This window comes from Onychostruthus taczanowskii, unplaced genomic scaffold (assembly GCF_017590055.1).
Source record: "Onychostruthus taczanowskii isolate IOZ18803 unplaced genomic scaffold, ASM1759005v1 scaffold19, whole genome shotgun sequence".
NCBI classification, from domain to species: domain Eukaryota; kingdom Metazoa; phylum Chordata; class Aves; order Passeriformes; family Passeridae; genus Onychostruthus; species Onychostruthus taczanowskii.
Window position 1 is genome coordinate 13,444,940 of NW_024499128.1, and position 27,163 is coordinate 13,472,102.

Consider the following 27,163-nt stretch of genomic DNA (forward strand, 5'->3'; position numbering starts at 1 on the left):
CCAGCAGCAGCAGCAGCAGCAGCACTCCTCCCCAGCAGCTCGGGGGGCTGGAGCCCTTCCTGGTGGGCACAGGAACGGAGCCATGGCTGGCAGCGGGCAGCTGGAGCGCTGCCTCAGTGAGTGGGGCTGGGGCTGGGGGTCGGGGCTGGCTTGGCTGCTGCTCTGCTGCCTCTCCCAACCTGGGAGGGCACTGGAGCAGCTTCACCTCGCTGGGGAAGGGGCTGCTGTCCCCACGGAGCCCTTGTGGCGCGATGTGGGTGCTGCCTTGCTGCATCTGGCTTCTTCCCATCTGTCCTGCCCCAAAGCTGGCTGAGTGACAGGCTGGGGAGTGGATAGAGCCAAAAAATACTTTTTTTCCTTAATTTAGCTGTGCTAAAGAGTAAACTGCCTCTGTTCCAGGACAGTGGTCCCGGGACAGCTGCCTGTCAATGGTTTTTAAGTTTCTCCTGCTAAAAGCAACATCTGCCGTTGTCAGGCTGTGCTTGACTTTAAGTGTGTGCTTGGGACTATGTTTTTAGGCAGACTTTAGTAACAGCTGTTTCCTGCTCGTCCTGGATCTCTCCTTTCTGCTACAGAAAGCTCTGGAGCAGCAGCTCCAGCGAGGTCGGAGCTGCTTCCTGCTCGGAGCGCTCGCTCACACTGAGGCTGGCCTTTCCTTCTTCCTCTCTTGTTTTTCTCCCTCTGTTAAGATGAGGCCACTGACCCGAGTGTCTCTGAGGAAAACTGGGAATGCATCCAGCGGTTCTGTGACCAGGTGAACGCTGACACGGAGGGGTAAGGCACACACAGAGCCCTTTGTGTTGCCAGGCTGTGTCTGGCTCTGAGCTCCCCTCGTGGCTCTCTGGGGACAGCCTGGGGCTGTGGTGTGGGGAGCTGAGGGGGCTCGCTGGGCTCCACTGCTCCTGGAAGCAGAAATGATATGGAAATAGGAGTTGGAAAGAGGTGTGTGCCAGTGTGATGGAGGGTGATGTCAGGGAATGGGCTCTGACATCAGCTGCTGGAGCCCACCAAGAGCAGGTCCTGCTGGCCATGCCTCAGGAGTCTGGCCAAGGATTCCTGCTCTGGGGTCCTGCAGGGGAGCCCCGAGGCAGCTCAGCCTCAACTTGTCCTTCCAGACAGGTGGAGGATCTCTGCTGAGATTTCCTCACCTTCCAGCTGGCAGTCTGGGCTCTGTGGGAAGTAGCAGGGACTAATCAAGCTAATGACCTGTCAAACCTTAGTGATCATCTGTGTGTTTAGAGCAGACTGAGTTCAGATCTCATAGTCTGGCACCCAGCACGTGCCCAGGAGCTGGCACAGGCTGCCCTGGCTGTCACTGAAGCTCCTGCAGCTGCAGAGCCAGCTCTGGTGCCTGCCCGGGGACACCCCCAGCCTGTCCCTGCTGCTCCCTCCCAAAGGGCAGCCCCAGGGCAGGGCTGGAGGGCAGTGCTCGGGTCACAGTTCACCCCCGTGTGTGTGCAGTGTCCCTGGCCAGCACTGTGCCCCAGGATGGCTGTCTGTCCTGCTGTGAACCCAGCAGCTGCTCTTGTGTGCAGACCCAGCCCAGCAGCATTTGTTTTCCTGGGAACTCGAGCGTGGTGTGACTTGCTTTGCTCTTCCCCAGCCCGTGGTTTGCGCTGAGGCTGCTGGCACACAAAATCCAGTCCCCTCAGGAGGGGGAAGCTCTGCACGCTCTCACAGTGAGTACTTCCATCAGCACACAAAGCAGTCACTGGCAAACAGAGCTGGCAGCCAGAGAGCAGAGCAGACAGGGTGCCTCTCTCTTCCTTTTCTCTGAGATGTCAATGTCTTTCTCTTGGATGCATCTCCATTTAACTTTCTCTTGCACAAGGAATGCAGGAACTGCTTCTGCTCCTCCCCACGCTGCTCTGCTGGGGTGTTTTGTTGGTCTGCAGCTCTGGCTGTGTGAGCTGTGTCCCACCACCAAGGCAATAGCTCAGAAGTTGGTAGTGAGGGGTAGAACAGAGCAGGTGGCCTTAAATGTGCTGCCTAGGAAAGCGGGATGAAGGAATAAAACCTGTTCTTGCTGCGTGGCTTTCTCAGTATCTTGTGTTGGTGAATGCAGTGTCAGAAAGTTCTTAGATTTAGTAATATAGTGACAAAAGTTTTTGAAAGCTCCCCAAGCCTAGTGTTTTCAGTTCCTGCTGGTAGCATTTTGTTTTCTGCAGGTGCTGGAGACCTGTGTGAACAACTGTGGTGACAGATTTCACAGTGAAATGGCGAAATTCAGGTTTCTGAATGAGCTGATTAAAGTGCTTTCCCCAAAGGTAGGTTACAGGGTGTTGGGATAAGAAATGCAGCTCTGCTTTATCAGAGGCAGTGGGGTCTTCTGGCTGTGCTCCTCGTCGTGGGGTGGGCCTGGGCCTGCCTGGAGCACCCTCTGAGCATCACACACATCGGTTTCCCTTTCTGGTGGCTCCTGCACACATTTACCACTGGTGCACGTTTCATTTTCCATTGCATCAGCCTGAGGGCAGAGCTGCAAAAAGCTGATTTCAAAGAAATGCTCAACTGAAGACCAAAACTCCTTGTCTCAGGCTTGATAACAGCATTTCAGTGAAGCCACAGACTCTAAAGCACATATCACTGAAGACAATTCTGTTTACTGCTCTGAGAGGACAGGTATCACTGAATCAGTTTGAAATGCCTGGCCTTGGGGGGGTTTGTGTTTTTATAATAAAAGGAGTGGTCATAGGCAATAATGAGAGAAGTTGGAGAAAGCACCCAGATGCTGATAAGAGACAATAATGTTTGTTTCTGGTTTTGTTCAGTTTGCCTGTGCCTGGGGCTGGCTGAGGCCAGTGCTCTGACTGCATTGCAGCAGTTAAGGGGAGTGTTTAAAGTCAAGCACAGAATGTTTTCACTAAAATATCCTACTTTGGGTTTTGGGTTCAATAACTGATCAGAGAAGTTTGAAGTGGTTTGATTGTTGTAGAATGTGTGTGTGATTCTCATACACTCCAAAGCAGTTCTTGTGTTTCCTAACCCCAGGATACAAACTGACAGCACTGTGAATAAACTCACAGGAATCCCTTTTACCCTCTGTGTCTGCACAAAAATGCCTTGGGGCTGGATCCCTGGGCCAGATCTGGCACCAGTTCTTGGGTTTGAGCTTTTTGCCTTTCTTTACTGTCTTGTTTTCAGTACTATGGAATTTGGTCTTCAGAAAAAGTCAAGTCGAGGGTCACAGAAGTGATATTCAGTTGGACAGTCTGGTTTCCTCAGGAAGTCAAAATCCAGGATGCTTATCAGATGCTGAAGAAACAAGGTTCAGTTCTGTTATTTCAGTTTCCTTTTTAGCCTCCCAAGCCCACGATTTCCCCCACAGATATCTGCCCCCCTCAGCTTGTGACTCAGCTTTTTCATGACCTGCTGTGTGTAAGGAAAAGGGACAAAGGTCCCAGGCTGGTTGGGCTCTGAAGGATGCCTGGAACTGTTTAAAGGGATTTTCCAAAGAACAGCCTTCCTGAGCCACAGCTCAGACCAGTCTGGAGGCCTCTGCTCACACTGTGGGCAGGGAGGAAGCACAGGACAGGCTCAGAAGTGATCTTTGCCCTGGAATATCTCCCAGGGTTGTGAGAGATGAGTTCAGAGGGATCCCGGGATGGATTTTTTCATCCACTCAATAATATTTAGTAGTCCTCAGTGGTATTTTAATCCAGAAATCTGGGCAAAACCTCATGCACTGTTGAGCATCGAGGTTTCAGCAGCTTGGGCATCACTGAACAACTGCTGTTACCTGTTCCAGGGATTGTAAAAGAAGATCCCAAACTGCCAGAAGACAAAATTTTACCTCCCCCTTCTCCAAGACCTCAGAATTCTATTTTTGACACAGATGAAGAGAAGTCCAAGGTAAACATTAGAGTCTTCATGCCCCACCCTCTGTTTTGTACTGATGAGAAAAGAGGCTCAGTAATATTTTGGGAGCTTCTGCTGTTTCAGAAAATCTCAGAATAATGCTGATTCCTCCTGCAGTGCAGCAGCTAGAGAACTCTCTGAAGCTCGTCAGAAATATTTCCTTAGTAAAAAGTAGAAACTTTTTTACAGAAGAACATCAGTTTCCTTGAAATCTCCCCAAGGGAGGGCTTCTCCAGGTTTCACAGCAGTTCTGTAGAGCCAGAGTTCCTAATCCTGGGCAGCCAGTGTGTGCAGGCAGCCACGTAACCTGGATTAGACTGCGGGACAGGAGCTGACATCTCTCCAGGGTTGTGGGGCCGTTGTGCAGCAGGTGTCTGTGGCTGTGAGGTGTCTGTGGCTGCTGCTCACTGCTGCCCATCTCTGCCCTGACAGGAGCTGGCCAGGCTCCTGAAGAGCAGCCACCCCGAGGACCTGCAGGCAGCCAACCGCCTGATCCAGAGCGTGGTGAAAGAGGTGGGAACTCCAGGAGGAGCCTCTGCAGCCAGGGAGGGTGGGAGGGAACCTGGCCATCCCCTTGGGACAGGAGAGCCTCTGTACTGCAGCCCCAGAGAAGGGGCTTTCCAAATTATTCTGAGATTACAGCATGAGATCATTTTGTTTTGTTGCCCTAAAATGTGCCGTTGCCAGGAAGAGGGAATTTGTGAATGTGCATACTGCAGGACACTTCTGTGTCAGTGGCACCTTGGCAGTAGTACTGCAGTAGTGGTTGGAAAATTCCAAAAATAAACTCAGTTCCCTGATGGAAAGAAGTCACTGCTGTACAGAACTGCCTCTTTTCTGCATGCAGTGTGTGTGCACGTCCGGCCTGTCTGTTTGCATGTTCCATCTGAAGGAGCATCCCACTTCTCTGCTCACAGAGGAGATTTGGTTTAACAAAGCCCTGTGGTTGTTTGGAGTGTGTCATTCTGTGTGGCAGAAGGCACCAACTCCCAGCTCAGATTTTGAGGTCACCCCCGTGCCTGTGGTGAGATGTATTCCATATTCCACAGAGCCAGGGTGCCCTGATGGGGCAGCTGGGGGCTTGTTCTCACCCGTGCTGCTTTGTGCCTTCTCTACCTGCAATAAAATATGAATAGGTGTGACCCTGAGTGCTCCAGCCAAGTCATCATCTACCTTTCTTTCATTTTTCATCGCAGGAGCAAGAGAAGACAGCTCAGGTGTCCCGGAGAGTGAACACCATCAGTGAGGTTTCTGAGAATGTCAAACGTATGGATGAGTTACTGCAGAGCTGCAGGAGAGGTGAATTATCCCCAGCTGAGCAGGAGACCCTGCAGGTAAATGCTCTTTTCCCTGCCTCTCCCAGAGGTGTGCAGGTGATGGCAGAGGCGTGGGTGGGGGTCTGAGCAGTGGAACCTCTCCTCCCCAGGCTGTGTGGCAGCGCTGTGAGAAGCTCAGGCCGCTGCTCTTCCGCCTGGCCAGCGAGGCAGTGGCTGACGAGGAGGCTCTAGGTAAGAGCCAGCACTGTCCTTGTGGCTCTGGGCAGCTGGGACAGGGCTGTGCCTGGCCCTGCGAGGGGACTGCTCGGGTGCTTGGCACCCTGTGGGCAAAGCTCTCTGCTCACCATGAAACCATGCCCTGGGAAAGTGGCATTTGGTCTCCTCCTGCTCATCTCTGAGGAAGCTGTTCATTTCCACTTGGAGCCCAAAGTTAAACAGTGAATCTCTTTCTTCAGTTGAGGTGGTTTTCTGAGGTTTTTTTCTCTGATGTTCAGAGAACTGAAGCCTTTTGAGGCCTTTTCTCTCCAGAGATTGAAGTGTAAATGCAGAAAGAGGAATATATTTTGAATTTTTAGGTGTAATACCAAGGAAGGTGTCCTGGCTTCAGCTAGGGTAGAGTTAATTTGGTAAAAGCAGAATCTTTGAACTCCACAATTGGCATTTCATTCCAAGGTCCATACACCTTGAAAATGTGACTGCAGCAATGGTTGCTGAACACACATCCTAAAGAGCAACCCCAGGAGCTCAACTGCACCTCCCTCCTTCCTTTCATACTGTGGGTGCCATGGCTCTTCAGCTGGGCAGTGCTGGATTACAGACTGAGGTGCACAGGGAAAACTTGTGGCGAAAAAGACAGTGCAGAAGAGATGGCAGGAATTAGGAACACTTTAGAGATGGGATAGGATTTCAAAGGGATCTTGATAAACGAGAGAGAGGCCTGGAATCAGCAGCTGTGTGTGCAAAATGGAATGAAAGGCAAGTGAGGAGCTGAGGGCAGCCTGCTCTGCTGGCCTTTGCTCCTGAGCTGCACTGTCCCTTCCTCATGGGCATTTTGGGGAGTGCTGTGGAACTGAGCTGACCTTCCTGCTGGAACTTGAGTTTTTATCTGCTCTGGTTTCCCAGCTGAGATCCTGCAGGCCAGTGACGAGCTCTCGCGGGCGCTGGGGCAGTCCAGGCAGCTTGTGGCCAGCCAGGAGGAGGGGGATGGAGCAGGTTCAGCTGCCAGCTCTGCCCGTGCACCAGGTGAGAAGCCCCCACAGCATTCCATGGCAGCTCTGCCCTGCATGCCAGCTGGGAGCAGGGTTTGGCAGGGAAGCGCTCCTCAGGGAACAAACACGGAGAAAGTGCTGGAACAGGAAAAATATTATGCAACCATCATTTTCTCTTGCCTACAGTTGACAGCAAATGTCCCCAAGTTCTCTGCCCTTCGGGCACAGCTGTAGCCTGGATGTGCCATCCTCTGCAGAGGTCCTGGCTAACCCTGTCTCTGTTCCCCAAGCGTGCCGAGCAGCCCCGCGGCGCACCAAGAGCTACACCCTGATGGACTTCTCCGAGCTGGAGGCCGCGGCCCAGGGCCCCCCAGAGCCCTCTGCAGACACAGCCTCAGCCCCCTGCCACGGCAGCACAGCCTCCAGCTGCCTGCTCCAGGAGGAGCTGCAGTCCTTAGGTCTGTAGGTGCATTCAGTGTCGCCCTCCTTACTGGGGTTCGTGCTCTTCAGTAAAGAGGGGAGAACTTTGACTTCGCTGTCAGTCCCAAGAGGAAGCAGAACCTTCCAGATGGAAGTTTTCAGGGATGCAGTGTCTCCAGTGGGGTTAGACAGCAAAGGAAGCAGCTGTGGAAAACATCTGTTTTCTGTAAATTATCTGTGGCATTTGGTGTCTTTCTTAGGTCTCAGCAGCTCCCCTGTCACACAGAAACCACCCCCTGATTTTGGCCTAGCAGAGGTGAGTGATGCTCAGGTACTTTGCAGTCTGTAAGGAATAAAGGACAAAAATCAGAGATGATTCCTGGTCTGCCTTTCCCTAGCAGCCCTTTTGGTGTTCACTCTGTTCTGAAGGGAGACTGGAATCCTTGTGCTCTCAGTCTCTCAGGTGCAGTTTGCAACCAAATGACTCATGTATTTCTGCTTTAGGTAGTGGTGTTTGATAAACAGACTTCTCAGTGCAACAGGCTTATTTTTGCTGCTATGATACAGCATGAACCTGAAGGGCCTTGTTTTCCAGCCTGCTGTACACAATGGATTTAGGGAAGGTGTTAGTGCTGTTCAAACCCTGGGACCACAGGAGGGCTGGGAAGACAGCTGTGCAGGGAAGAGTGAATTCCAGAGCCTGGCTGAGCAGCTCTCTCCACCATCCAGGACCAAGACATTCTCTTTGTAAGTAAACTCTTCATAATAGAGTCAGATTTTGGGGCTGAGGAATTCTTTTACAGCAGGGAGATTTAGGAATGACTTTCAGCTACCTCTGGTTAGTGATGGCAAGTGATCCATGCACACATTGGCTCTTTCCTGCAGTTCTGCACTGGTTAATTGCAGTTAATTGCACACCAGGACCTTCCAAGGGTCAGAAATTTGGGGAGACAAATCCCATTGGTTGATAACAAGGTGATGTTGAGCTAAAAGAACAAAAACCTTATGGTCAGGCCTTTTTATAATAACTTGTCACTCAAAAGATACTTTCCTCAGCTTTCTCCAGACTGTGACAAGGTAGTTTCCAGACATTCAGTGGAGGCTTGGAACAGTTCACAAATCAAATTAATCTCCACAGATCTTCAGAGCAGGAGACTATTACAATATGCTTATACAGTCTGCCATAATACAAGAAACTTTACTGAAGATTTTCAGCTTCCTGCGATTCTTTGAGCTGGAATCTACTTTGATCTGCCTGACTAGGGCTCCAGAGAAGCTGTGCACAGGGATGGCAGACTTCCAAATCCCTAAACCTAAGTTTTACCATAGTAACAGAACCAAAATCTGCCTTAATGAATTTTGAAACAGCAAGATCTTCCATAGATGATAGAGTTTTAGAATTCCTCAAGGACTCAGAGTGTAAGTCTGTAGTTTCTTTGTAACTAAAGGGGATGAGGGATTGGGGATACAGACAGACACAGCAGAAGACAGTATATTCCCTGTAGAATCCCCACTTAATGCAAGCTTTCTGCATGCTTTTCTTTCCAGGGATTTATCACCAATGACATTGCCCTTCCCAGATGTTCCAAGTAACTCAGTGGCAGATCCTCCACTCCTCAGTCCAGGCTATGATCTGAAGCCTGCTGCCTCTTTGCATCCAGCTTCCTGTGATGCTTCTCTAGAAACCCTTTTTGTGCCTTTAGTTTCAGTTACACCAAGTAAGTACAATTCTGTGTCCCAGCTCTGCTGACTAGAGTTTTTCCATGAGTTTGCAGGACAGGAAGCCAAAGTAGCTTCATGCTGTCTGGATTGCTGGAGACAAGTAATGACTGTTCTGTGATGGGCTTGATGTACCTGAGAATTTGAGTAGGTGCCGTTTGATCATGGCATTACAATGTCCTCGTCCTCATTGCTCAGGAGTTTTCTACCCTGGCTGATCTTTGTAATGTGCTTCTAAACCCTGTCCTTTGCACCTTCAGTCAAGCTTCAAACAGTTGTTCTACTAAAATTCCTAAAAATCACTTTTGAGTGGGAGTTGCCCCACTTCCTAAAGCAGGAAGCTTTTCATTCCACCTTTGCTTTTTGGTTTCACACTGTATGGCCCAGCTCTGCAGCTCCTTCCCAGAGCATTTCCTGGGAATGTCACCCTGGGGTCTCAGCCCGGGGCCACAGAGCCTTGGCTCTCACTGCTGCTGGAAGAGGACAGGTGCACAGACATCCTGATCTGCCTTCAGACTCAAGTGAAGGTCTCAGCAGATTGTGGAAGGGCTGGATGCTGATAGTCAGGTGTGAATTTGTGGATGGTAAGGAGCCAAATCTTGTGTGTGCTCGGAAAGGCACTTTGCTCTTCCCACCATGTCTCTGTTGGATCCACACCTCACTTCTCTCAAGGACTGCTGAAACCTGAGCTGCTAAATCCCAAATGCAGACATTCAGATTCCTGTCTCTGCCTTAGAGGCAGATGTAAATCAGGGCTGTGTGCCACTTGGTCTGTGGGTTTGCCAAAGGAAGTGAAAGTTCGTCTGCATTTTCCTTTTTGCTATTCCTCATCCCATCTTCCCTGTTCACCCTCAGATGGGAGAGGAATCCAGGCTTTGATTCTGGTTCTCGATTTGTCTCTGGCAGGCACTATCTGCCCACTCACTGTGTATGACAGGAATGGTTTCAAGGCCATGCTCCACTTCTCCAGAGACCCGGCTCCCGGCCGACCAGACGTGCTGGTGATGGTCCTGTCCATGCTGAGCACCTCAGCACACCCCGTTAGGGACATAGTGTTCCAGGCTGCAGTCCCAAAGGTGAGAAGCCTGTGGCAAGTAGCAGAGAAGCTCAGAAATGTCCTGAGAAGAAGGTTCACCACTTCTTACTGAGCATTTGCCTTGCTCATGGGAATGGTGTGGCTCCCTGTTGTATGGAGATCCTTTTGTACAGTGGTGCCTTTTTCTCAGTGTCCATGGCCTTGCTAGGGCCAGAGGGCTCCAGAGCTGCTGCTTCAGCCTCCTGGGTAGGGCTCCTGTTCCCTGTACACGTGTAGCATGGAACTGCCTGTTTAGGAATATCTGCCTTCAGTTGCAGGCTGTGCTTTTCACTGAATGAAGAGTCTGGCTGATGTATCTTTAACCAGCTCCATGGCTCAGTGAGGCTCACAGCCCTTTCCCGGCATGGGCTAACAAGTGTTTGTTTTCTCTTTCAGACCATGCAAATAAAACTACAACCAGCCTCTGGCTGTGAGCTGCCAGCCTTCAGCCCTCTCCTCCCGCCCGCAGTGCTGTCCCAGGTGCTGCTGCTCGCCAACCCACACAAGGTGCTGCTGCTGGGCACTGGGAGTGTTTGCGTGGAAGAGAGGGAGACTCTGTGTAGTGGAGAGACAGGGCAGTCAGGACTGTGCTGGGAAGGTGTTTTTTCTCTCAAAGGGCTTTCCAGAGCTACACTCCAAAGGACTGTGTGGGCAGTTGCTGCAGGAGCCTGCACAACTGCGGACTGTCTGCACACAGACACAGCTGCAGGCACCCAGGGCAGGTGCTGGCAGCTGATGGAACACAGGGGTGCCCAAGGCACAAGCCATGGGTGGCAGATATTTTGCACTGGTGGATAGTTATGAGACCCAAGATCAGTGCAAGGAACTCTGAGTAGGCCAGGCCTGGATTGCCAACATGCCCATGGGTGGCGTGCACAGGTCTTCCAGTTGCTCTTGTCTCTCTTAGGAAGATCCAGGGTTTCCTTCTGTGCAGAGCTTCTGCAAGGCTGCCGTTTCCCCTTTCAGAGGTGACCCACTGCATAAGGCCAGGGGTTTATAATCACGGTGTGCCCTCTCTTCCTTTCTCTCCCAGGATCCCATCCGCCTGAGGTACAAACTGACGTTCACGCAGGGCGGGCAGCCGTGCCGTGAGGTGGGAGAGGTGACTGGCTTTCCAGAAGCAGAGCTCTGGGGCAGGAGCTGAAGTCCAGCTGGCTCGGACGCTGCTGTGTTCTGGGGAGCGACTGGGGCGCAGCAGTGCTCCGTGAGGGCACCTTTCCTGGGGCTCTGCCACCTCCTTCTCCTTTCGTGCCCGGCAGGAGGAGCGTGGGCTGGCTGCTTCTGCCACAGCCTTTCCTGTAGCTGAGCCTGCTTTCCAGGAGCCTGCTGGAGAGCACTGCAGCTTCTGCCATGCACACCTTCCCTGCTGCTTCTGGCCCATCTCCCCTTTACTTTTCAATTAAAAAAGAAAAAACCCAACAAAGTGAATCGACACCAGCATTCAGCCCCCGTGCCAGCCTGTTCCAGGGACACCCCGGCCCGCTTTCCCCGGAGCCTGTGCCCGGTGCAGCGGGGAGCTGAGGGGCGGTGGGCGCCGGTACCGGCAGCGCTGGGAGGGAGCGGAGCCGTGCCCGGGGCGGGTACGGGGCCGGGGGCCGCGGGGAGGCCCTGCCGCGCTGCAGGCCCGGGCCCGGGGCCGCGGGGAGACACCGGCCTCGGCAGGGGCGGGGGGCGGCGGGAACCCCGGGCCCGGGCCGCGGGGCCTCGGGCCTCGGCTCTCGGCCGGGGACCGCCCCGGGACCGCCCGGGCGCCGCCCCGGGACCGCCCCGCGTTTCCGGGTGCCAGCGGGGCCGGGCCGCAGCCGCTCGGGCTGTCCCCCCGCTGTCCCCCGCTGTCCCCCCGCGATGGACTTTTCGCGGTTCCTGTCGGACGAGTTCGAGGTGAAGGGCTGGGTGAACGCGGCGTTCCGCGCCGTGCAGCAGGAGGCCCCGGGCAAGGTGGACGCGCACGCCGCCACGCTGGTGATGAAGCTGCAGCTCTTCATCCAGGAGGTCAACAACGCCGTGGAAGGTGCGCGCGTCGCGGGCAGGGCTCGGGCCGGCCTTGGCGGCCGCGGGTCGGCTCCGCCCGGGAGCTCGGCGTGTCCCCGCGCCTCATCTTCCCCGGGCAGAGCCGTGCAGGCCGCCCCGGGCCACGTCGGCGATCCCGGCCCGGCCCGAGATGGGGATCCTCGCACCCCGCTCGGGTCTCGTAGCTGTTCACCATCGCATCTGCCTTAAATGCTGGGAAACAGCAGCTGCTGCCAGCGCTGCGTTAGATGGGGTGACAGGGTAAATGTCTTCAAAAGGGTTGTGCTGGCTGCCCAGGGCAGTGTTGGAGTCCCTGGAAGGATTAAAAAGCCGTGTGCATGTGGCACTTGGGGACATGAGTTAGTGGTGGCCTTGGCAGTGCTGGGGGAACAGGACTGGACTGTTGGGAACAGTTGGACTTGATGTTCTCAGAGGGCTTTTTTACACCTGAATGATCCCATGATAAAATACGTACTTAAAGTTTAAAGATACAGCTGAAGGTTTGTTTGATGTTTTGCTTTGTTTTTTAGCGTTGGGTTTTTTCAAATGCTAAAGGTTAGATAAGATTATTGAAAGACTGCCTGTTCCTGCAAGGGCTGTCAGCCCTCCTCACTGACAGCTCCGTGTTCCTGCAGAAACGAGCCATCAGGCTCTCCAGAACATGCCCAGAGTCCTCCGGGAAGTGGAAGTCTTGAAACAGGAGGCAACATTCCTGAAGGAGCAGATGATCCTTGTTAAAGAGGATATAAAGAAGTTTGAAGAAGACACAGCTCAGTCCATGCAGGTCAGTTCTTTGTGTTTATCTGCAACTTGTGAAATTCTAAAAGTTACAGAGTTGCTCACTTGAAATAGTCTAGTGAACTTAAGGTAGGCAAAACCACTTTTAACATCAGAAGTGGAAAGGTGGGTGTGACACAGCTGTGCAGTCTGCATGTCCTGAGGAGCAGCTGCTCAGGCGTCTGTTCAGAGCTGCTGGGGACACTGGGTTCTGCCTGGGGTGCACAGCATTTTCAGGCAAAGTGGATACTAAAAGAGCAAGACCAGAATTCAAACTAACCTGTTATTTGACTTGGAAAGATGATTTTACGTCTCTAGCTCCTCCAAACCATTCCATCTTCTTGTAGTAATATGATCTTTTCACGCCTTTGTGTTTTTTAAATTTAAGCAGAAGCTGACTGCCAAGTACCTGTGAGAACCATTTTTTGTTTCAGTGGGGAACGTGGTGTTGTGGTTTTTTGGCAGGTCCTGGTAGAGATTGACCGGGTCAAGTCCAGGATGCAGCTGGCTGCCGAGTCACTTCAGGAAGCAGACAAATGGACCACACTGAGTGCAGATATTGAAGAGACTCTTAAAACACAGGTAAATGCTGGATTATTTGGTATTTGTGCCTCCAGCTTTCCAGGGAGCTGCGTTTAAAACTCGGGTTTTGAGGTGACTGTGGCACACGTCCCTGGTGCTGGTGCTGTCTGAGGTTGCCCTTGGTGACAGGCTGCCTTTCCCTGCTGGCAGGACGTGTCCCTGATCTCAGCCAAGCTGACCAGCATGCAGAGCAGCCTGGCCATGCTGGTGGACACGCCGGATTACTCAGAGAAGTGTGTGCACCTGGAGGCACTGAAGAACCGCCTGGAGGCCATGGCCAGCCCCCAGATTGTTGCTGCTTTTAACTCCCAGTCTGTAGGTCAGTAGCTCCCGGTGTCATTTGCTGTCAGCACTGAGTTTGTTGTCTTTAAAACAGTTTGGGTGGAGAGTTGGTGCCCTGAGGCTCCTGGCACTGGGTCCTGAGCTTCTCCTGGTGGAGCAGATGCCCTGGAATGTTTTGGGCTCTGCAGCTGCCTGCAGGCCAGTGCTGCTTTGATTTTCCTACGGTTTGGGGTACCTGTGGACTGCAGGAAACAAGAAGATTACAGGATTTTATGGGCCACATGGATGTGGGAGATGGAGGTACTGCTCAAATAAGCAGAAGGGCCTTGGCTTTCTTTTTTTTTATCATGGTGTTATTGGTGTAATGAGGAAGGAAGTTTGTTTGGAAGCGTTCTGACTTCCTACTACTTTGTAAAAGCAGCTTTGCAAATTCTCCTTAGAAAACTGGTCTTTTGGACAGTTCTTTGTGCTGTTCCTTCCTTGTGCTGCTGTCAGTACTTCTGAAAAGTAGTTGTTCTGGTTGTTGACACTCATCTCTGTGCACCTTGAAGTCCTGGAGGGATCTGGGTCTATGGGGTACAAACCAGACTTTGGGGGAACCTGTGTTTCTAAGCCCTGTGCAGGAGCAGCTGTGCCATGAGTCAGCCTGAGGCACAGGTGTCATTTTGAGGACAGGTGAAAGCAAAGCTGAGGCCTTTGTCATGTATGCTTTAGGTTTGTAAGTGCTGGCTTGTTTCTAGAAACTAATTATTTCCTTCTAGGAAGTGCTCTGGCTTTAATACTGGATGTGTTAGCACTATGTGCAGGTTAGGAAGTTAAATTCATTCCGTGTGCGTGCTGATCTTGTTTGAGGTGGGTTTCAGGCGGTTCTGCTCTTGTTTGAGAAGATAAGCAAACAAAGATGAAGTTGTCTCTTTCTGTGTAGACCATTGTGCCTGCTCCCTTGTAAGAGGAGTTCTTGCTCAGACTGATGGCTCACCCTCAGCTTTGAGGCTGATCCTGATGCCTGTTATTTTGTTTTCTTTAGATCAGGCAAAAATGTTTGTTAAAGTCTTCACTGAAATTGATCGGATGCCCCAGCTTCTGGCTTATTATTACAAGTGTCACAAGGTAAGTGTTTTGGTAACGCTTCAACGCTGAGGAATGGCAGTCGGAATTCTTGCTGGGCTCTGACTGCAGAGGGAGCTGCTGCCCCACGGATCTCAGCTGTGCTCTGCTGGGGGATGGCACCTGTTCCTCTCTGCATTTCCTTCTCTTGCTGGCTCTGAGCAGCTGTGGCTACTCCCCGTGTTGCAGGAGTAGTTCTCCATTCGGGTCCTTGTCCCTTCCTGCAGCAGACACAGGCTGTGTGTTCTGCTTGATTTCTCTGTGCCTCATGGTTTTGCTTTGCTGTGGATGTGGCCATGTCAGCAGTAACTTTATTACTGCAACTTGCCAGCTGCTGATTTCTGTAAACTCTTTTCAGGTAAGATTAAAAGTTGGAATTCCAGACAGTTCTGTAGCCATAACCTGAGCTTCAAATTTCTCACATGACTGTGACTTTTGAGGATTAAGTTCAAGGCTGGGGCTTGCCAAGTATTTCAACTATTATGTGGGGGTATCAGTTGCAATCTCATTTTATGAGTAAAATACCAATGTTAATTAAATCTTCGAATCACTAAGAAGCTGAAAGTCTTTTCCTTCTGTGGTGCTGAATTATATGTAATGCTGAAACAGGGAGAGGGGCACGAGGGGGAGCCTCATGTTTTGGCAGAAGTGCTGTGCATGGGGAGTGCTGGGTTTGGCATAACAAAAGCATGACCTGTGGCCTGTCAGTTTTCTTCTCAGATGGTTCTGTTCCCCATCAGGTGCAGCTGGTGGCCCTGTGGCAGGAGCTTTGCCAGAGTGACTTGAGCTTGAATCGCCAGCTGACCGAGCTGTACGACACCCTCCTGGGGACCTGGCACGCCCAGCTGCAGTGGGCAGCGCAGGTGCAGTGACAGGGGTGGGACAGGGCAGGGCTGGGCACCCTCTGAATCCTCACAAAGCCTTGCAGAGCTCAGGGCTGCTCAGCCTGGCTTCCACTCTGGGCCTGGCTGGTGCAGGATGGGATCTGCAACCCGCTCACTGCTCCTGGTCCAGCCCTGCAGACGGGATTTGAGCTCTGGTGTTCCACCAGCAGCAAGGTTGCCGTGTTATTGACATTAAAGCTGCTCTATCACTTTCATCTGTATCTTAAGTTAAAACTAATTTGTTGGTGTTGTAAATGTGTTCTGTTGCAAGGCATTTGAAATGCCTGAATTGCTTTATCCCTTGGCCTGGAGGAAGCCCTCAAGGTCACGCTGGACTGATGCGTGTTGCTCTGTGTAAGATGTCTGAGGGCTTCTGCTGTCACCCCTTGGAGTCTGTGTGCTTGTTTTCCCTGCCAAGAATCACGTAGGATCAAAAAAAGTTTTTGTCCTTTGGTAAAATGAAGAAATAAGTTCATATTGTTGAAGAGTTTTTCATCCATGAAGGGTAAGAGATTGTTATCTTCATGTGACAAAGCCAGTGTCAGTGCAAGGCCTGTGCTGCAGAGGAGCTCAGTGTTTCCTTGAAATGTATTTTTTCTGCCTAATGATTCGATGTGACTTACAGGTCAGATGTCAGGTTACATTTTAGCAGATATTCTTTGAACTGGGGATTGTGAGAAATGGCACGTGGGGCACGGCTCATGTCACTCAATCTCCTGTGTTGCTTCTGCTTACTGGAAAACTCTTGGACCTTTTTGATGGTAAACCCAGCTTTCAAAGCAAATGAGCAGAGTAGCTGATGAAAAAGTCACAGTGAAGGCTGTAAAAAGGTTGATGCTAGTGGAGTGGCTGATTCTCAGCTGATTACAGACTTTCTAGCCTTTTCACTACTGACTTCTGCCTATCTGACCATAATTTAGCTTGTGATATAGTCCTATTTCTTCATATTTTACTGATTCATGTTGTTTCCCAACACACCTGTGTCAACCGAGTGCTCTGTTTCAAATGCCCTCTTCTGTCAGGTGTTTTTTGAATCACTGTAGTGCCTGTGTTCTTGTGTATTCAGTTTTTGACCTGTGCCTGTCTTCTAGTTTCTTGGTGGCTGTACTCTTTGTCCTGCCCTAGACCCGCAGTCGGGCTGTCCTGTGTGCTAGGTCAGCGTGGCTCTTGCAGCCTTGGCTGAGCACCTCTGGGTTCTTCACCCCTTGTGGGTGCTCCAGCTTTGGAGCTGCCTGCTGCTCTCTGCTCTGTGTGTTCCTCTCAGGCAATGCTGCTGTTCTGCTGCCGCAGGTTTTCAAGAACCCCCATGAAGTCGTGACTGTGCTGTTGATTCAAACCCTGGGAGCTCTGGTGCCTTCCATCCCTGTGTGTCTCAGCACTGCCATGGAGAGGACAGGCCAGGACACCAAGCTGGCCCAGCTGCTGGAGCTGCACCATGCCACCGTCCACTTCGCCAAGGGGCTGGAGGTAGCCATGCTGCCAAACCTCAGTAAGGCTCTGGCTCTGAATTCTGTCACTCTATGCTGTCCCCTTTGTGAAGTCCCATTGTGGGATTTTGTTTAGTTTTAGGTGGAGGGAGGGATTATCTCTTCTAGGCAATGCCCAGTTCCACAGCACTTGCACCTTTGTGTTTGTGTGTATGTCTTGCACCTGAGCTGTTGACACAACACTGAGTTTCCTGAAGCAGCCCTGTCCTGAGCTGGCTCTGCAGGGTAAATAGCATTTAGCACTTCTCCTTTTACAGGCTTTACTGTTTCTTCTGTCTCCCAGACAAGGAAATGTCTCCAGAGAGGCAGTAAGACCCATTGTGAGAGATGACAAAGCAGAAAAGTTGAGGAGTTTCCTGGAATTACCACCTCACTAAACAAGAGAAAGCCTGCTTGAAGGCTGCATCCATTGGATGCTTGTATTTGTTTTTTGTAGTTTTTATGTTGCTGCTGGCTTAGAGTTTGATCAAGTGACAATGCCCAGTGGTTTTTTTTGAACTGTTGGTAGTTTTTTCCCAGCAGCATCTTCAGTGTTTGTTTCCAAATCTGCCCTGTGCTTTCCCCTCCCTGGGACGTTTGTCATTTTGGTCATGATTGCTGAGTGATTCCTGCAAACCACACAGCAGTGAGGTGCTGTTTGCACAAGTTTACACCTGACTGGAGCTGTTGGCTATTTATAGACCCTTATGAATTTGGTGGGGCCGCTTCAAAGACTGGCTGTGGGAAAATCCAAAATTAAGGCTAATGGAGCATTCCTGATGCTGTGCTTCCTGTGTTTGGTTCCTCATAACATTGTCTTGAGCTGTTTAAACCCAGATTCTTTCTTGATCCTGTAAATTATGATTGCTGGGCAATGTCAGGGAGTGTGACTGTGTCTGTTGTCGGTCTGGTTGCATACACATCAATCATTTTCTGGCTTAATTTGTGGTTCATTATAGAAATTATTAAAAAGGACGTGGGAAAATAATGCCAGATTGTAGAAGATGATGGAATAGGAGGACCACTGTTGAACTGTTATCTGAGTGTGTTTAAAAAAACACCCAAAGCCTTTATTTCTGTCTCCTTTAGTGTGGGTAATATGTTTGAGAAAAGAAATATCTCAAGAATGGAAAGGCCAGGTGACTCAGCTGAGGAGACTCAAACCAGTTCCTGTGTGTATGTGTGAGGGGAGGGCTCAGCTGTGATTCACAGGATAATTCAGTTTGGAAGGGACCTTGGAAGATGATCTGGTCCAGTCTCCTGCTCCAGGCAGGAGCTGCTGTGAGGTCAGACTGGTGCTTGGGATACTGTTGAGTCTGGTCTCCAAAGTGTCCAAGCACTGAGGCAGTGCTGGCTTGGGACAGACTGCTCCATTGCTTTCCTGTCCTCGGGGTGTGAAAGTCTTTTCTGAGAGCCAGGATTCAAAGTAATTTTGGTTTGCTGCAGGTTTGAGTTTGGCAGAGCTTTGTGAGAACAGCTGGTGCCCAGTTCTGATTTGGGCAATAATCATTCAGCCCTGCCTTGTGTTTGGGTTGGCAGCTCCCTGCTCAGGCATGGCACCGAGAGCTGCGTTTGTGCTTCACGTTCGGCTCTGCTTGATGAACGCTGGCACAGCAGTGCTGAATGACTTGAATTAGTGTCAATTATTTTAAGTGTGAACTAGGCTTTCTGATGAATGAGGATTGCCCCTGTGTGACGCCGTGGGAGTGATGTGTTTCAATTCTTCTGCTGTAGGTTGGAATGTTTGATGGATTTTTGTCGCCCAGGCTGTTTTGGGTCAGTGAGTGCTAATTTTCTTGAGACACTTGTTGAGGTAGAACATCTTGGTTTTAGGAAGCAGGTAGAGATAGTAATCTTGTTTCTAAAAAAATAAAAAAATCCAATCTGTGTAGTTGAGATTGAAGCTGTTGGGCAGCATTCCAAGCCTGTGCAGGCAGCATGCTTTAGTAGCTTGAAATGAGGCTTTTAGTAGCATATTCATCTCTTTGTAGACTAAACATGTGATTCTTTGTAGAGGAGCAGAACCTCGTGAAAGTGATGGAGCTTGTGGAAGTGGTGTATGCTCCCTACAAGCCCTATCAGCTCGAGTATGGAGACCTGGAAGAAGAGAATCTCCTCATCCAGATCAGTGCAGTGCCCTTGGTAATGTACCAGTCTTTGCTGTCCTGGGAGAGGCTGAAGCTTCCACTAAACACAGGGGTCTTTGTCACAGTTACTGCTCTCTTTGCCCCTCTCCTTTTTGGTTATGTTTCCTTTCATTTGTAGAATATTCTGCTGTTGGCAGAGCTGTTTTTCCCTGAGGACCTGGGGAACACAGGGTTTGGCAGCCTGGCTGTTGTTGCAGTCTGTGGGCAGGAGGGTGGGAGCACCAGCATGGTTCTGCTGTAAGAGTTGCACAGAAAAGGATACCAGAGAACACTGTCACACAAGGTGTGCTTTCTCTATTACCTGGAAGAAGAGCCAGGCTCAGCTCTGTTGTTCCTGTTGTTATTTAGGAGCACTGGGAAGTGATTGATTGTGTCCAAGAGCTGAACCACTCAGTCAGCAAACTCTTCACGCTGGCGGCCGGAGCCATCGACAGCTGCGTCAAGCTCACGGATGGCCTGGGGGTGTGTGGGCTGCTGAAGGCCCTGAAGGCCCTCTTCTCCAAGTAAGGTGCCTTTAGGTGCTGCTCCATTTATCCTGGGCGAGTTGTGAGTGTGCAGTTTGTGGCCAAGGACTCTGCAGTTTATGGAAAATGGCTGAGAGCAGAAAGTGTCTCTGACTGTACCATGAATCATCAGTGTCCCCCTTGCTGCTTCATTCGAGCACAGGCTGTTTTCTAGAGGAAAAATGAAAGATTTTGTGGCTAAATCAAAAGCTTGCCAGCTGTTTTCGATTCTGGTTGGGGAGAGTTTTCATTTTTAATAAATACTTCTGAAGGAGAAAATGTTTCCCAAAACAAAATAAGGCAAATTAGGCTGATGAAATTAGATCTCAGTGGGGAAATAAGTCTGGAGGTTGAGCTTGATAATCTTGGAGGTCTTTTCCAACCATATTGGTTCTGTGAATACACAGTCACTGGGACAAGTAACCTCACATTCAGGATCTGCCTGTAAGTCTGAGATACCCCACAGAGTGAGGTTCACTCTTAATTCTTGTCTTAAAGTATCACTTTCCTATTCCTGTACTGATTTACTCCTTATTTCTTCACGATACTGAAAGAGCTGCTCACAAGGTATGAATCAGGTATTGCTGCCCTTTGGGAGGGGGGAAGAGGAAAGCACAAGTCTGATCTCACCTTCTTTATAGGCAATTAGAGAGCAATGTACCTGCCTCCAGCTTATGGGCATTATTAAAAAGAAAATGGGGGTGGGTAGAAAACAGAATGTTCTTCTCTTTATCCATGTTCTAATCTGGGGAGTAGCTGAGAAAACAAATTCATGAGATTGTTGTCACCATGTTCCTGGAGTAGGGGCCAAGTGATGTTGGAGTAGCAGGAGCTGTATAAAGTTTTCCTGGTCTTTCCTAGGAGATGGTCAGTGTAGTGGTAACTGAAATGTCTTACTCGTTCCTTCTCACAGGCAGGGAGAGCTCCTGGTAATGCACAGGCAGCAAACTGAGGCAGCCACACAGCATCTCTCGTGCTCCTTGTCCTCTGGCCTAGGCTGGAGTGGGCTGTGGCTGATCAGTTCTTCACATCCACCTGTTTGGAGTGGAACCAGAGTGTCTCTCTCTACTCCTTTTAGTATTTCTGGTTCTCGTTTGGCCCTTGCAGGGGACTGACTGAGCAAATCACAGGACGTGTGTTTGTGCTGCTCTCCAGCCTGCTCTCTTATGCTGGTGCTTCTCTGTGCTCCTTTTCTCACTGCAGGTATACATCTGACTTCACAAACACGCTGCAGTCTATACGAAAGAAATGTAAACTGGATGATGTCCTGGCAGATTCCCTGTTCCAGGAGGACTGGACTGCATTCCAGAACTCTGTCCGGTGAAGGGTTTGGTTTTTTTGGTCTGGCTCAGAGCTGGTTTTTGTGTCAAAGCTGAAAGGGAACTACTTGGGGTCAGTTTACACAAGTTCTCAGTGCAGAACACAGGGCTGAGCTCTGTGCTGCTGGGAGCACCAGTGTCAGGCGTGGGTTTCAGGTTGCTCCTGGCACGGGGAGGGCTGTGGGGCTCCCCACCCTGCTGGAGCAAGGCTGCATCTCATGCCACTTGTAATTTTAGCAGCTCTTAGAATTTTTCCCAGTGACACTGAGCTGGCCTTCCCCATGATGACAAGAAGTAGTATATGGATGAGGCCATTGGGGAAAAAAAAAAATCAGTGTTATCAAATGGATGCAGTTTATCACCAGATTGACTCTTGACTGATGTGTGGGCTGTGGTTTGGTTATAGCTTTTCATAATTACTTGATGTGGGTCTGAGATGGGTTCTCTGATGGGGGGTCTGGCATTACCTGCCTCAAATCTCACAGTGTGTTTTTGTCTTACTCTTTTCCAGGATAATTTCCATTTGTGGTGAACTCCTTCATCAGTGTGGAGACTTTGAGCAGCAGCTGGCCAACAGGTGGGCACTGGTGGCCTTAATTCAATGTAGGAACCAAGTTGAAAGGAAACAAGCCCCAGTGTGCTTTGATTGCATGGACCATGGAGGGAAAGCCACCACTGATTCCCCTTCCCCATGCTTTGACATTCAGAGGTGGGGCATAGACTGTTCTGCCCAGTCATGTTCCCTGAGGCAGTCCCAAGAATCCTTTTCCTTGGATTCCTGCCTGGCCACCAGTGGGCTGCCAGATGGGGGTCAGGAAGGAATTTTCCACCAGATCAAATTGGCAAGATCCTTGTGACATGGGGCATGAATCACGTGCTGAAATGTGTAGGTGTGCCTTACCTGTTGGCTTCCCTGTAACCTGAGGAGTGTAGGCACAGGCAGCACGTGGATCTTGCTACTCCTTGTTGTAAGCAGTTCCCTGCCCAGGCTGTGGTTCCTTGAAGTGCTCAGTGTGGCTGGAGAAGAGCCCAGCCTGCAGTGCTCAGTGGGGCCCCTCTGCCCTCGTGTTCCCAGAGCACAAACCCCCCTGTCCTCCCAGCACCTCTGCAGCTGGTGAGTCGCACAGCTGGAGAGGACTGGCTGCAGCTCTCTGTCAGTGAATGCTCTCCTTGGAGTCACTCAAGGGCAGTGCTGGTCCTTGGGCCAGCATGAGGACAGCACTGCTGAGTCCAGAGGATCCTGCTGGTGACTTTTGTGTACTTGTTTTCAGGATTTTGTCGACTGCTGGGAAGTATCTCTCAGACTCCTACAGCCCCTGCAGTTTTTCTGGCTTTCAGGACACCAGTTCTGCAGAAAAGAAGAGCTCCATAAAAAATCCTTGGCAGGAATACAATTATCTCTTGAAGGAGAATCCATCTGAGTATGCCAGCCTTATGGAAACACTTTACACTCTGAAGGTAGCCTGGAGAGCCTGCCTCTGTTACAGTCTGCTCTTGGGCCCATGGTGGGTGGGATTCCCCCTCCAGTCTGATGACTTTCCATGCTGGGCTGCAGCCTTTCCATGGGCTGTGTTACAGAGAGATGAAAAGTCCAAACCCAGGAAGTCTGGACTCATTCCATGTCTCCCCAGATCCTGGCTCAGTTTTGTGAACATGCCCTCATCAGCTCAGGTGAGGGAGATTTTATCACACTGAGCATTGGGAAGGTTGTGTTGGAGCCATCTGAAATTATGGAGCCCACACACCACCTTCTGAGGCTTTCTCTGCCACTTAGGATCTGCTGCCCTGTCCAGTCTGAAACAGAATTCTGCAGGATCATTCATGCATGGATCTGTGAGCAGGGTAGAATGGCTTTAGTTATCTTCTTGTGGATCTAAGTTATGTTTGCCATCACTGGTCACATGCAGTAGTGAATTCAAGGTTATGAGTTTTATTTCCTCAAAATGTTTTGATTTCTTCTGCACTTGGTTTACCTGCAGCTTTTGTGGTTCCACCTTCAGTGTCATGTGTCTGACTTTAAACCTTGACTAAACTGTCCAGTTCCACAGCTACTCTTCAGGTAGAACTTAATTCCGTGCAGGGTATCAGTTGTGCCCTTTGAGGCAGTTTTGCCACCTTCTCTGCAAGTTTCTCAGTGTCCAGCATGTGCCAGAGCCCGGGGAGGCTGGAATGTGATGCTGATTCCTTGTCCTCAGGGAGCAGTGGCAGTTTCTGTCTTGAATAACTGCTTGGAATAGGTCATTCCAAAAGAAACAGGCGGTGCCACCGTAGAGGAAAGCTCTTTTGCACAGGGACAAAACCCCTGCCAGCATGTTAGCCCAGCCCCTGTGTGGCCACTTGAGTGGCCTGTGAGTGTCAATGTTTCCCTGTGTGTGTCAGGAGAAGGGCACCAGCCAGCACAGCCTGCTGTCGGCGTCGCGAGCGGCCCTGGCGCGCCTCAACCAGCTGTCCCACCAGCTGGCCTTCGACTCCGTGTTCCTGCGCATCCAACAGCAGCTGCTGCTGGTTCCCAGGATGGAGGTGGGCACCGGGGCCTCGGGCTGAGCTGGGCAGGCAGGGTTTGCCTGGGGGCCCCCTGGGTCAGCGCTGCTTGGCTGGCTCCTGCTCAGAGCCGTTCTCTCTGGCGCTGCCTTTGTGCCACGAGCCGCAGGCAGTGGAGCGGTTTCCCTTCCCTCACCCACAGCCTTTGCAGCACAGGTGTTTGAAGGCTCTGGTGTTTGTTTGAGGTGCTGCTTTTCTGACCCATGTGGGCGTATTTCCCACACAGAGCTGGGCAGAAGAAGAGTGGGTGTTTTGGGCCTGGGGGATAACATGGTAAACGGTTTTCTCACCGTCTGTGTTCTGCTTCCTAGAATCCCTTGGGTAGTCACAGTGCACGTTGTTGGGTCACCCCTTTCTAAAATGCTGACAGGCTTCATGCTCTGGGAAGTCATTGATTCATCCTGCACTTTCTGCCTTACAGGGCTGGAGTTCTGGTGGCATTGGTGAGACCCTGACAGATGAGCTGCCCAACTTCAGCCTGACCCCTCTAGAATATATCAGCAATGTAAGAACTCAGCTGTCTTTCTGCTCTAGAAAACAAATTGCTGGGAACTCTCCAGAGAGCAAAGATTTGCTTGGAGTAGCAGTTCTCTGTGCAGGCCTTTCTTACCATGAGTGTTTTGGTGACTGCTTCTGTGACCTTGTGAAAAACTGTTTCTTGTACCAAGTGTAGTGATGCACGAGAGCCAATTTGTAGGTGAGTGAGTGGCTGTCAGGCTCAGCTCTCTGCTTTCAGGTGTATTTACTGCGGGGGACTTTTTCTCTAGTAAAGGACTTGCCTTGCATTTGTTCAGTGATTCAGCTTTTGTGCTTTTATTCCAGATTGGGCAATACATTATGTCTCTTCCTCTGCACCTGGAGCCATTTGTCACTCAAGAGGATTCTGCTTTGGAGCTTGCATTACATGCTGGGAAACTGCCATATCCCCCAGAGCAAGGTAGGGTGAGACCAGAGGCTTGGAGTGTCTGGGGAAAGCTTTCCATCCTGACATCACACGGGTGGGATGTGGTACAGTGACAAAACCATTGGAGATCCCTTTCCTATCACACTGTTTCTTCCAAGAATCCTTTGGTAAAACCCAGGAGGAGCCTCTAAATAATGAGTAAAACTTGGTTTTGTTTCATTCAAACTGGAAGCTTTGGCTTGGTCTGTGTGAGTTTGGTGTTCATTAAAATGGTGGTTTGGGGTCTGAAGAGTTCTCTTGGGTTTTGGCTCCTGTTCCTGCTGTCACTGATCCTGGTGCAGGGAACAGCAGTAGCCACCTAATGCCTTTCCCTGCAGGCTGGCAGTGTACCTGCTGTGCTGGGTTTAGTCTCTTTATGGTGTTGTTATTTCCACAGACAGTGAAGAAAGCATAGAGCTTGGTATTTACAGGCTTCCTGGAACCTTCCAAAAATACACTCTTTAGTTCAGGCTTTTGCATTACTATTATGTCACCTTGAAGCATTTACACGTTGTAATTCAAAGCACTAATGAACACAGACTGCCTTTGGGGCTGGAAAAAAACTCTTTGTGAATCCTTGTCACTGCCATGGTTTGCAAACTGCTCCTGGAAGAGGATCCTGCAGGAGCTGCCAGGCAGTGCCCTGTCCCAGCTGGTCACCCATCAGCCCTTTGGAAATGACTTACCTGGAGGGTAATCAGGGCAGTGTTTTGGGTCTGGAGCTCTTGACAGTGCTGTGCAGGGAGAGTACCTGACTGCTTAGATTACTCCAGAACCAGCTGGTAAGCTCTGACTGCCTGGCTGTCCTGGGGAAGGAGCAGTTCACCTGTTCATAACCAGTTACTAATTAGCTGTTCAGATGGTATTAATTAGCTGTTCAGACGTTACTAAGCAGCTAGGGCTATGTAAAAGGCAGCAGGGGCAGGCCAGGCGTGCTGGCGGCTGACGGGCGCTGTCTGTGCAGGAGATGAGCTGCCCGAGCTGGACAACGTGGCTGACTACTGGCTGGGCTCCATCGCCAGGGCCACCATGCACACCTACTGCGAGGTCATCCTGCAGATCCCTCAGCTCACAGCACACTCCACCAAGCAGCTGGCCACGGACATTGGTGAGCTCAGGGCCGCTCTGTCAGCGTGCGGGGTTCCTGCCGGGGTGTGCCTGTGGGTGGGAGCTGTCCCTGACAGGGTTCCCTGTCACCAAGAACAAGGGTATCTTTCATTGCACGGCGTCTGTTGCAAGTTAAATGCAAATCTTGCCTTGATTTTGCAGATTATCTGATAAACGTGATGGATGCCCTGGGCCTCCAGCCCTCGCGGGCGCTGCAGAACGTTGCAGCTCTGCTGAAGGCCAAGCCAGAGGAGTTTCACCAGGCTGCCAAGAGCCTGCCCCGCAGGATGGCCGCTGGCATCGCGGCCATGAGGGGCCTGGAGGGGTAGCTGTGCCCTCCCTGCCACTGGCATTGTAGCCATGAGGGGCCTGGAGTGCCAGCTGTGCCCTCCCTGCCGCTGGCATCGCAGCCAGGAGGGGCTTGGAGTGCCAGCTGTGCCCTCCCTGCCGCTGGCATCGCGGCCATGAGGGGCCTGGAGGGGTAACTGTGCCCTCCATGCCTCTGGCATCGTGGCCATGAGGGGCCTGGACTGCCAGCTGTGCCCTCCCTGCAGCTGGCATCGCGGCCATGAGGGGCCTGGAGGGGTAACTGTGCCTTCCCTGCCGCTGGCATCACTGCCAGGAGACATCTCAGATTGGTTTTCATTTCTGCAAGGACAGAGAAAAGATCTCTGGGGATTGGGGGAATTTATTTCAGACTAACTTTTAATAAATGTCTTTGTCTAGGAAAAGCTTGTTCCATTCTTCCATCTTTAGAAATAAGGAAAGGTGTCCTGTGGCCAAATTTCCCAAAACCTCTAGATGACCCTGAGTAGGTTGAGGAGTGCTGGAAGTGTTCTGCCTGGTGCTGTAGAGTTCATGCTTTGTGGCAGCTTTTTCAGAGAACTGAGTCTGCTGTGTCTGGGGTGATGGGGAGATCAGCACAGAGGGGCTGCCTGTAGGCAGTGGCCACTGCTCAGGTGTCCTAAATACAGGGTCAGGAAGGTCTCTTCACTTGACACTTGAGGCTTGATAAAGCTTGGCCCTGAAAATAAAACCAGCTTTGTAGGTTGTTCCTGGTGCAATTTCACTATTCTGTGGAAAGCCATAAAGTTTGTAAGGAATTTAAAGAAAGTGGTGCTTCCTTGTAGAATTTATTGCCATTTGTTGTATAGATTTTTGAGGACCAGCTGGTCTAGCCTTAGTGTGCTCTCCTGGGAGACAGTGGGGCAGAATACAGGGAGCTCCCAAAACTGGAATGGCAGCTGAGTCTGGAGCAGCTGCACTGCTGCTGCAGCTGGAAGACAGTGGGGCAGAATACAGGGAGCTCCCAAAACTGGAATGGCAGCTGCACTGCTGCTGCAGCTGGAAACCCCTTTGCTCAGCTGGGCTCAGGCTGGGACAGAGCTGGAGCCAAGCACTGGAGACACTTCCCACTTTTATGAGGTGTCAGACACCTCCATGAGCCAGCTGTGACTGGAAGGGTGAGCTGTCCCTGTCCTGCAGGGAACACTCTGTTCCCTGCACTCTGCTGTAAGCAGGGTGAAGCTCAGCAGCCGTGCCTCTCCCACCTTCCCCTGCCCCCGTGCTGCTGGGGAGAGTTTTGGGGCTGTTCCCTGCCTGGGCTGGCAGCCAGCTGGGGCTGAAGTCATGAGGGCAGGGTGAGCAGCCTGGGACCTGCTGCCCATCCCAGGGACCTTGTTGGTGACAGTGTGAGAGGAGATGCCCAGGTTCTTGCTGTCAGCATTCCCCGTGTTCTAAGAAATGTGCTCTGTGTGTTCTGGTTTTTCACTGTTTCGTCCTTTGGAGGCCTCTGCCAAGGATGGCACTGCATAGTGAGCACTGATTCAGGAGGGGAGGGTGTCAGGTCCTTGGTTCCCACTCAGCTGTGATGTGGGATCAAGTGCCATCACTTTACACAAGCTCTTCCGTGGGAAAGGAGGCCGTGCTTGTTTGTGG

At 51.1% G+C, this 27,163-nt stretch overlaps 2 protein-coding genes across 2 annotated transcripts; both read left to right on the top strand.

Annotated features, from left to right (window-relative positions):
* The first annotated feature begins 13 nt into the window (after positions 1-13).
* On the top strand, positions 14-10,985 carry GGA2 (golgi associated, gamma adaptin ear containing, ARF binding protein 2). The gene is made up of 17 exons (XM_041402016.1): positions 14-116; positions 690-774; positions 1,604-1,679; positions 2,169-2,267; positions 3,145-3,268; positions 3,749-3,852; positions 4,291-4,371; positions 5,055-5,192; positions 5,285-5,366; positions 6,258-6,377; positions 6,634-6,801; positions 7,024-7,079; positions 7,359-7,510; positions 8,312-8,481; positions 9,389-9,558; positions 9,954-10,088; positions 10,591-10,985. The coding sequence occupies exons 1-17, from the start codon at positions 83-85 to the stop codon at positions 10,699-10,701; spliced, it is 1,905 nt and encodes a 634-aa protein (XP_041257950.1). The 5' UTR covers positions 14-82; the 3' UTR covers positions 10,702-10,985.
* A 330-nt stretch (positions 10,986-11,315) lies between these two features.
* COG7 (component of oligomeric golgi complex 7) lies at positions 11,316-25,956 on the top strand. The gene is made up of 17 exons (XM_041401925.1): positions 11,316-11,568; positions 12,203-12,351; positions 12,810-12,926; positions 13,077-13,245; positions 14,236-14,318; positions 15,056-15,178; positions 16,490-16,688; positions 18,680-18,807; positions 19,161-19,315; positions 20,519-20,635; positions 21,146-21,211; positions 21,906-22,092; positions 23,014-23,154; positions 23,597-23,680; positions 23,998-24,112; positions 25,083-25,226; positions 25,388-25,956. The coding sequence occupies exons 1-17, from the start codon at positions 11,403-11,405 to the stop codon at positions 25,552-25,554; spliced, it is 2,310 nt and encodes a 769-aa protein (XP_041257859.1). The 5' UTR covers positions 11,316-11,402; the 3' UTR covers positions 25,555-25,956.
* The last annotated feature ends 1,207 nt before the right edge of the window (positions 25,957-27,163 follow it).

Coding starts and splice junctions, on each gene's coding strand:
- GGA2 (XM_041402016.1), top strand. CDS start 83: ATGGCTGGCAGCGGGCAGCTGGAGCGCTGCCTCA. Junction 2,268..3,144: donor TTAAAGTGCTTTCCCCAAAG/GTAGGTTACAGG, acceptor TCTTGTTTTCAG/TACTATGGAATTTGGTCTTC. Junction 6,378..6,633: donor CAGCTCTGCCCGTGCACCAG/GTGAGAAGCCCC, acceptor CTGTTCCCCAAG/CGTGCCGAGCAGCCCCGCGG.
- COG7 (XM_041401925.1), top strand. CDS start 11,403: ATGGACTTTTCGCGGTTCCTGTCGGACGAGTTCGAGGTGAAGGGCTGG. Junction 12,352..12,809: donor ACACAGCTCAGTCCATGCAG/GTCAGTTCTTTG, acceptor GTTTTTTGGCAG/GTCCTGGTAGAGATTGACCG. Junction 21,212..21,905: donor GAGCAGCAGCTGGCCAACAG/GTGGGCACTGGT, acceptor ACTTGTTTTCAG/GATTTTGTCGACTGCTGGGA.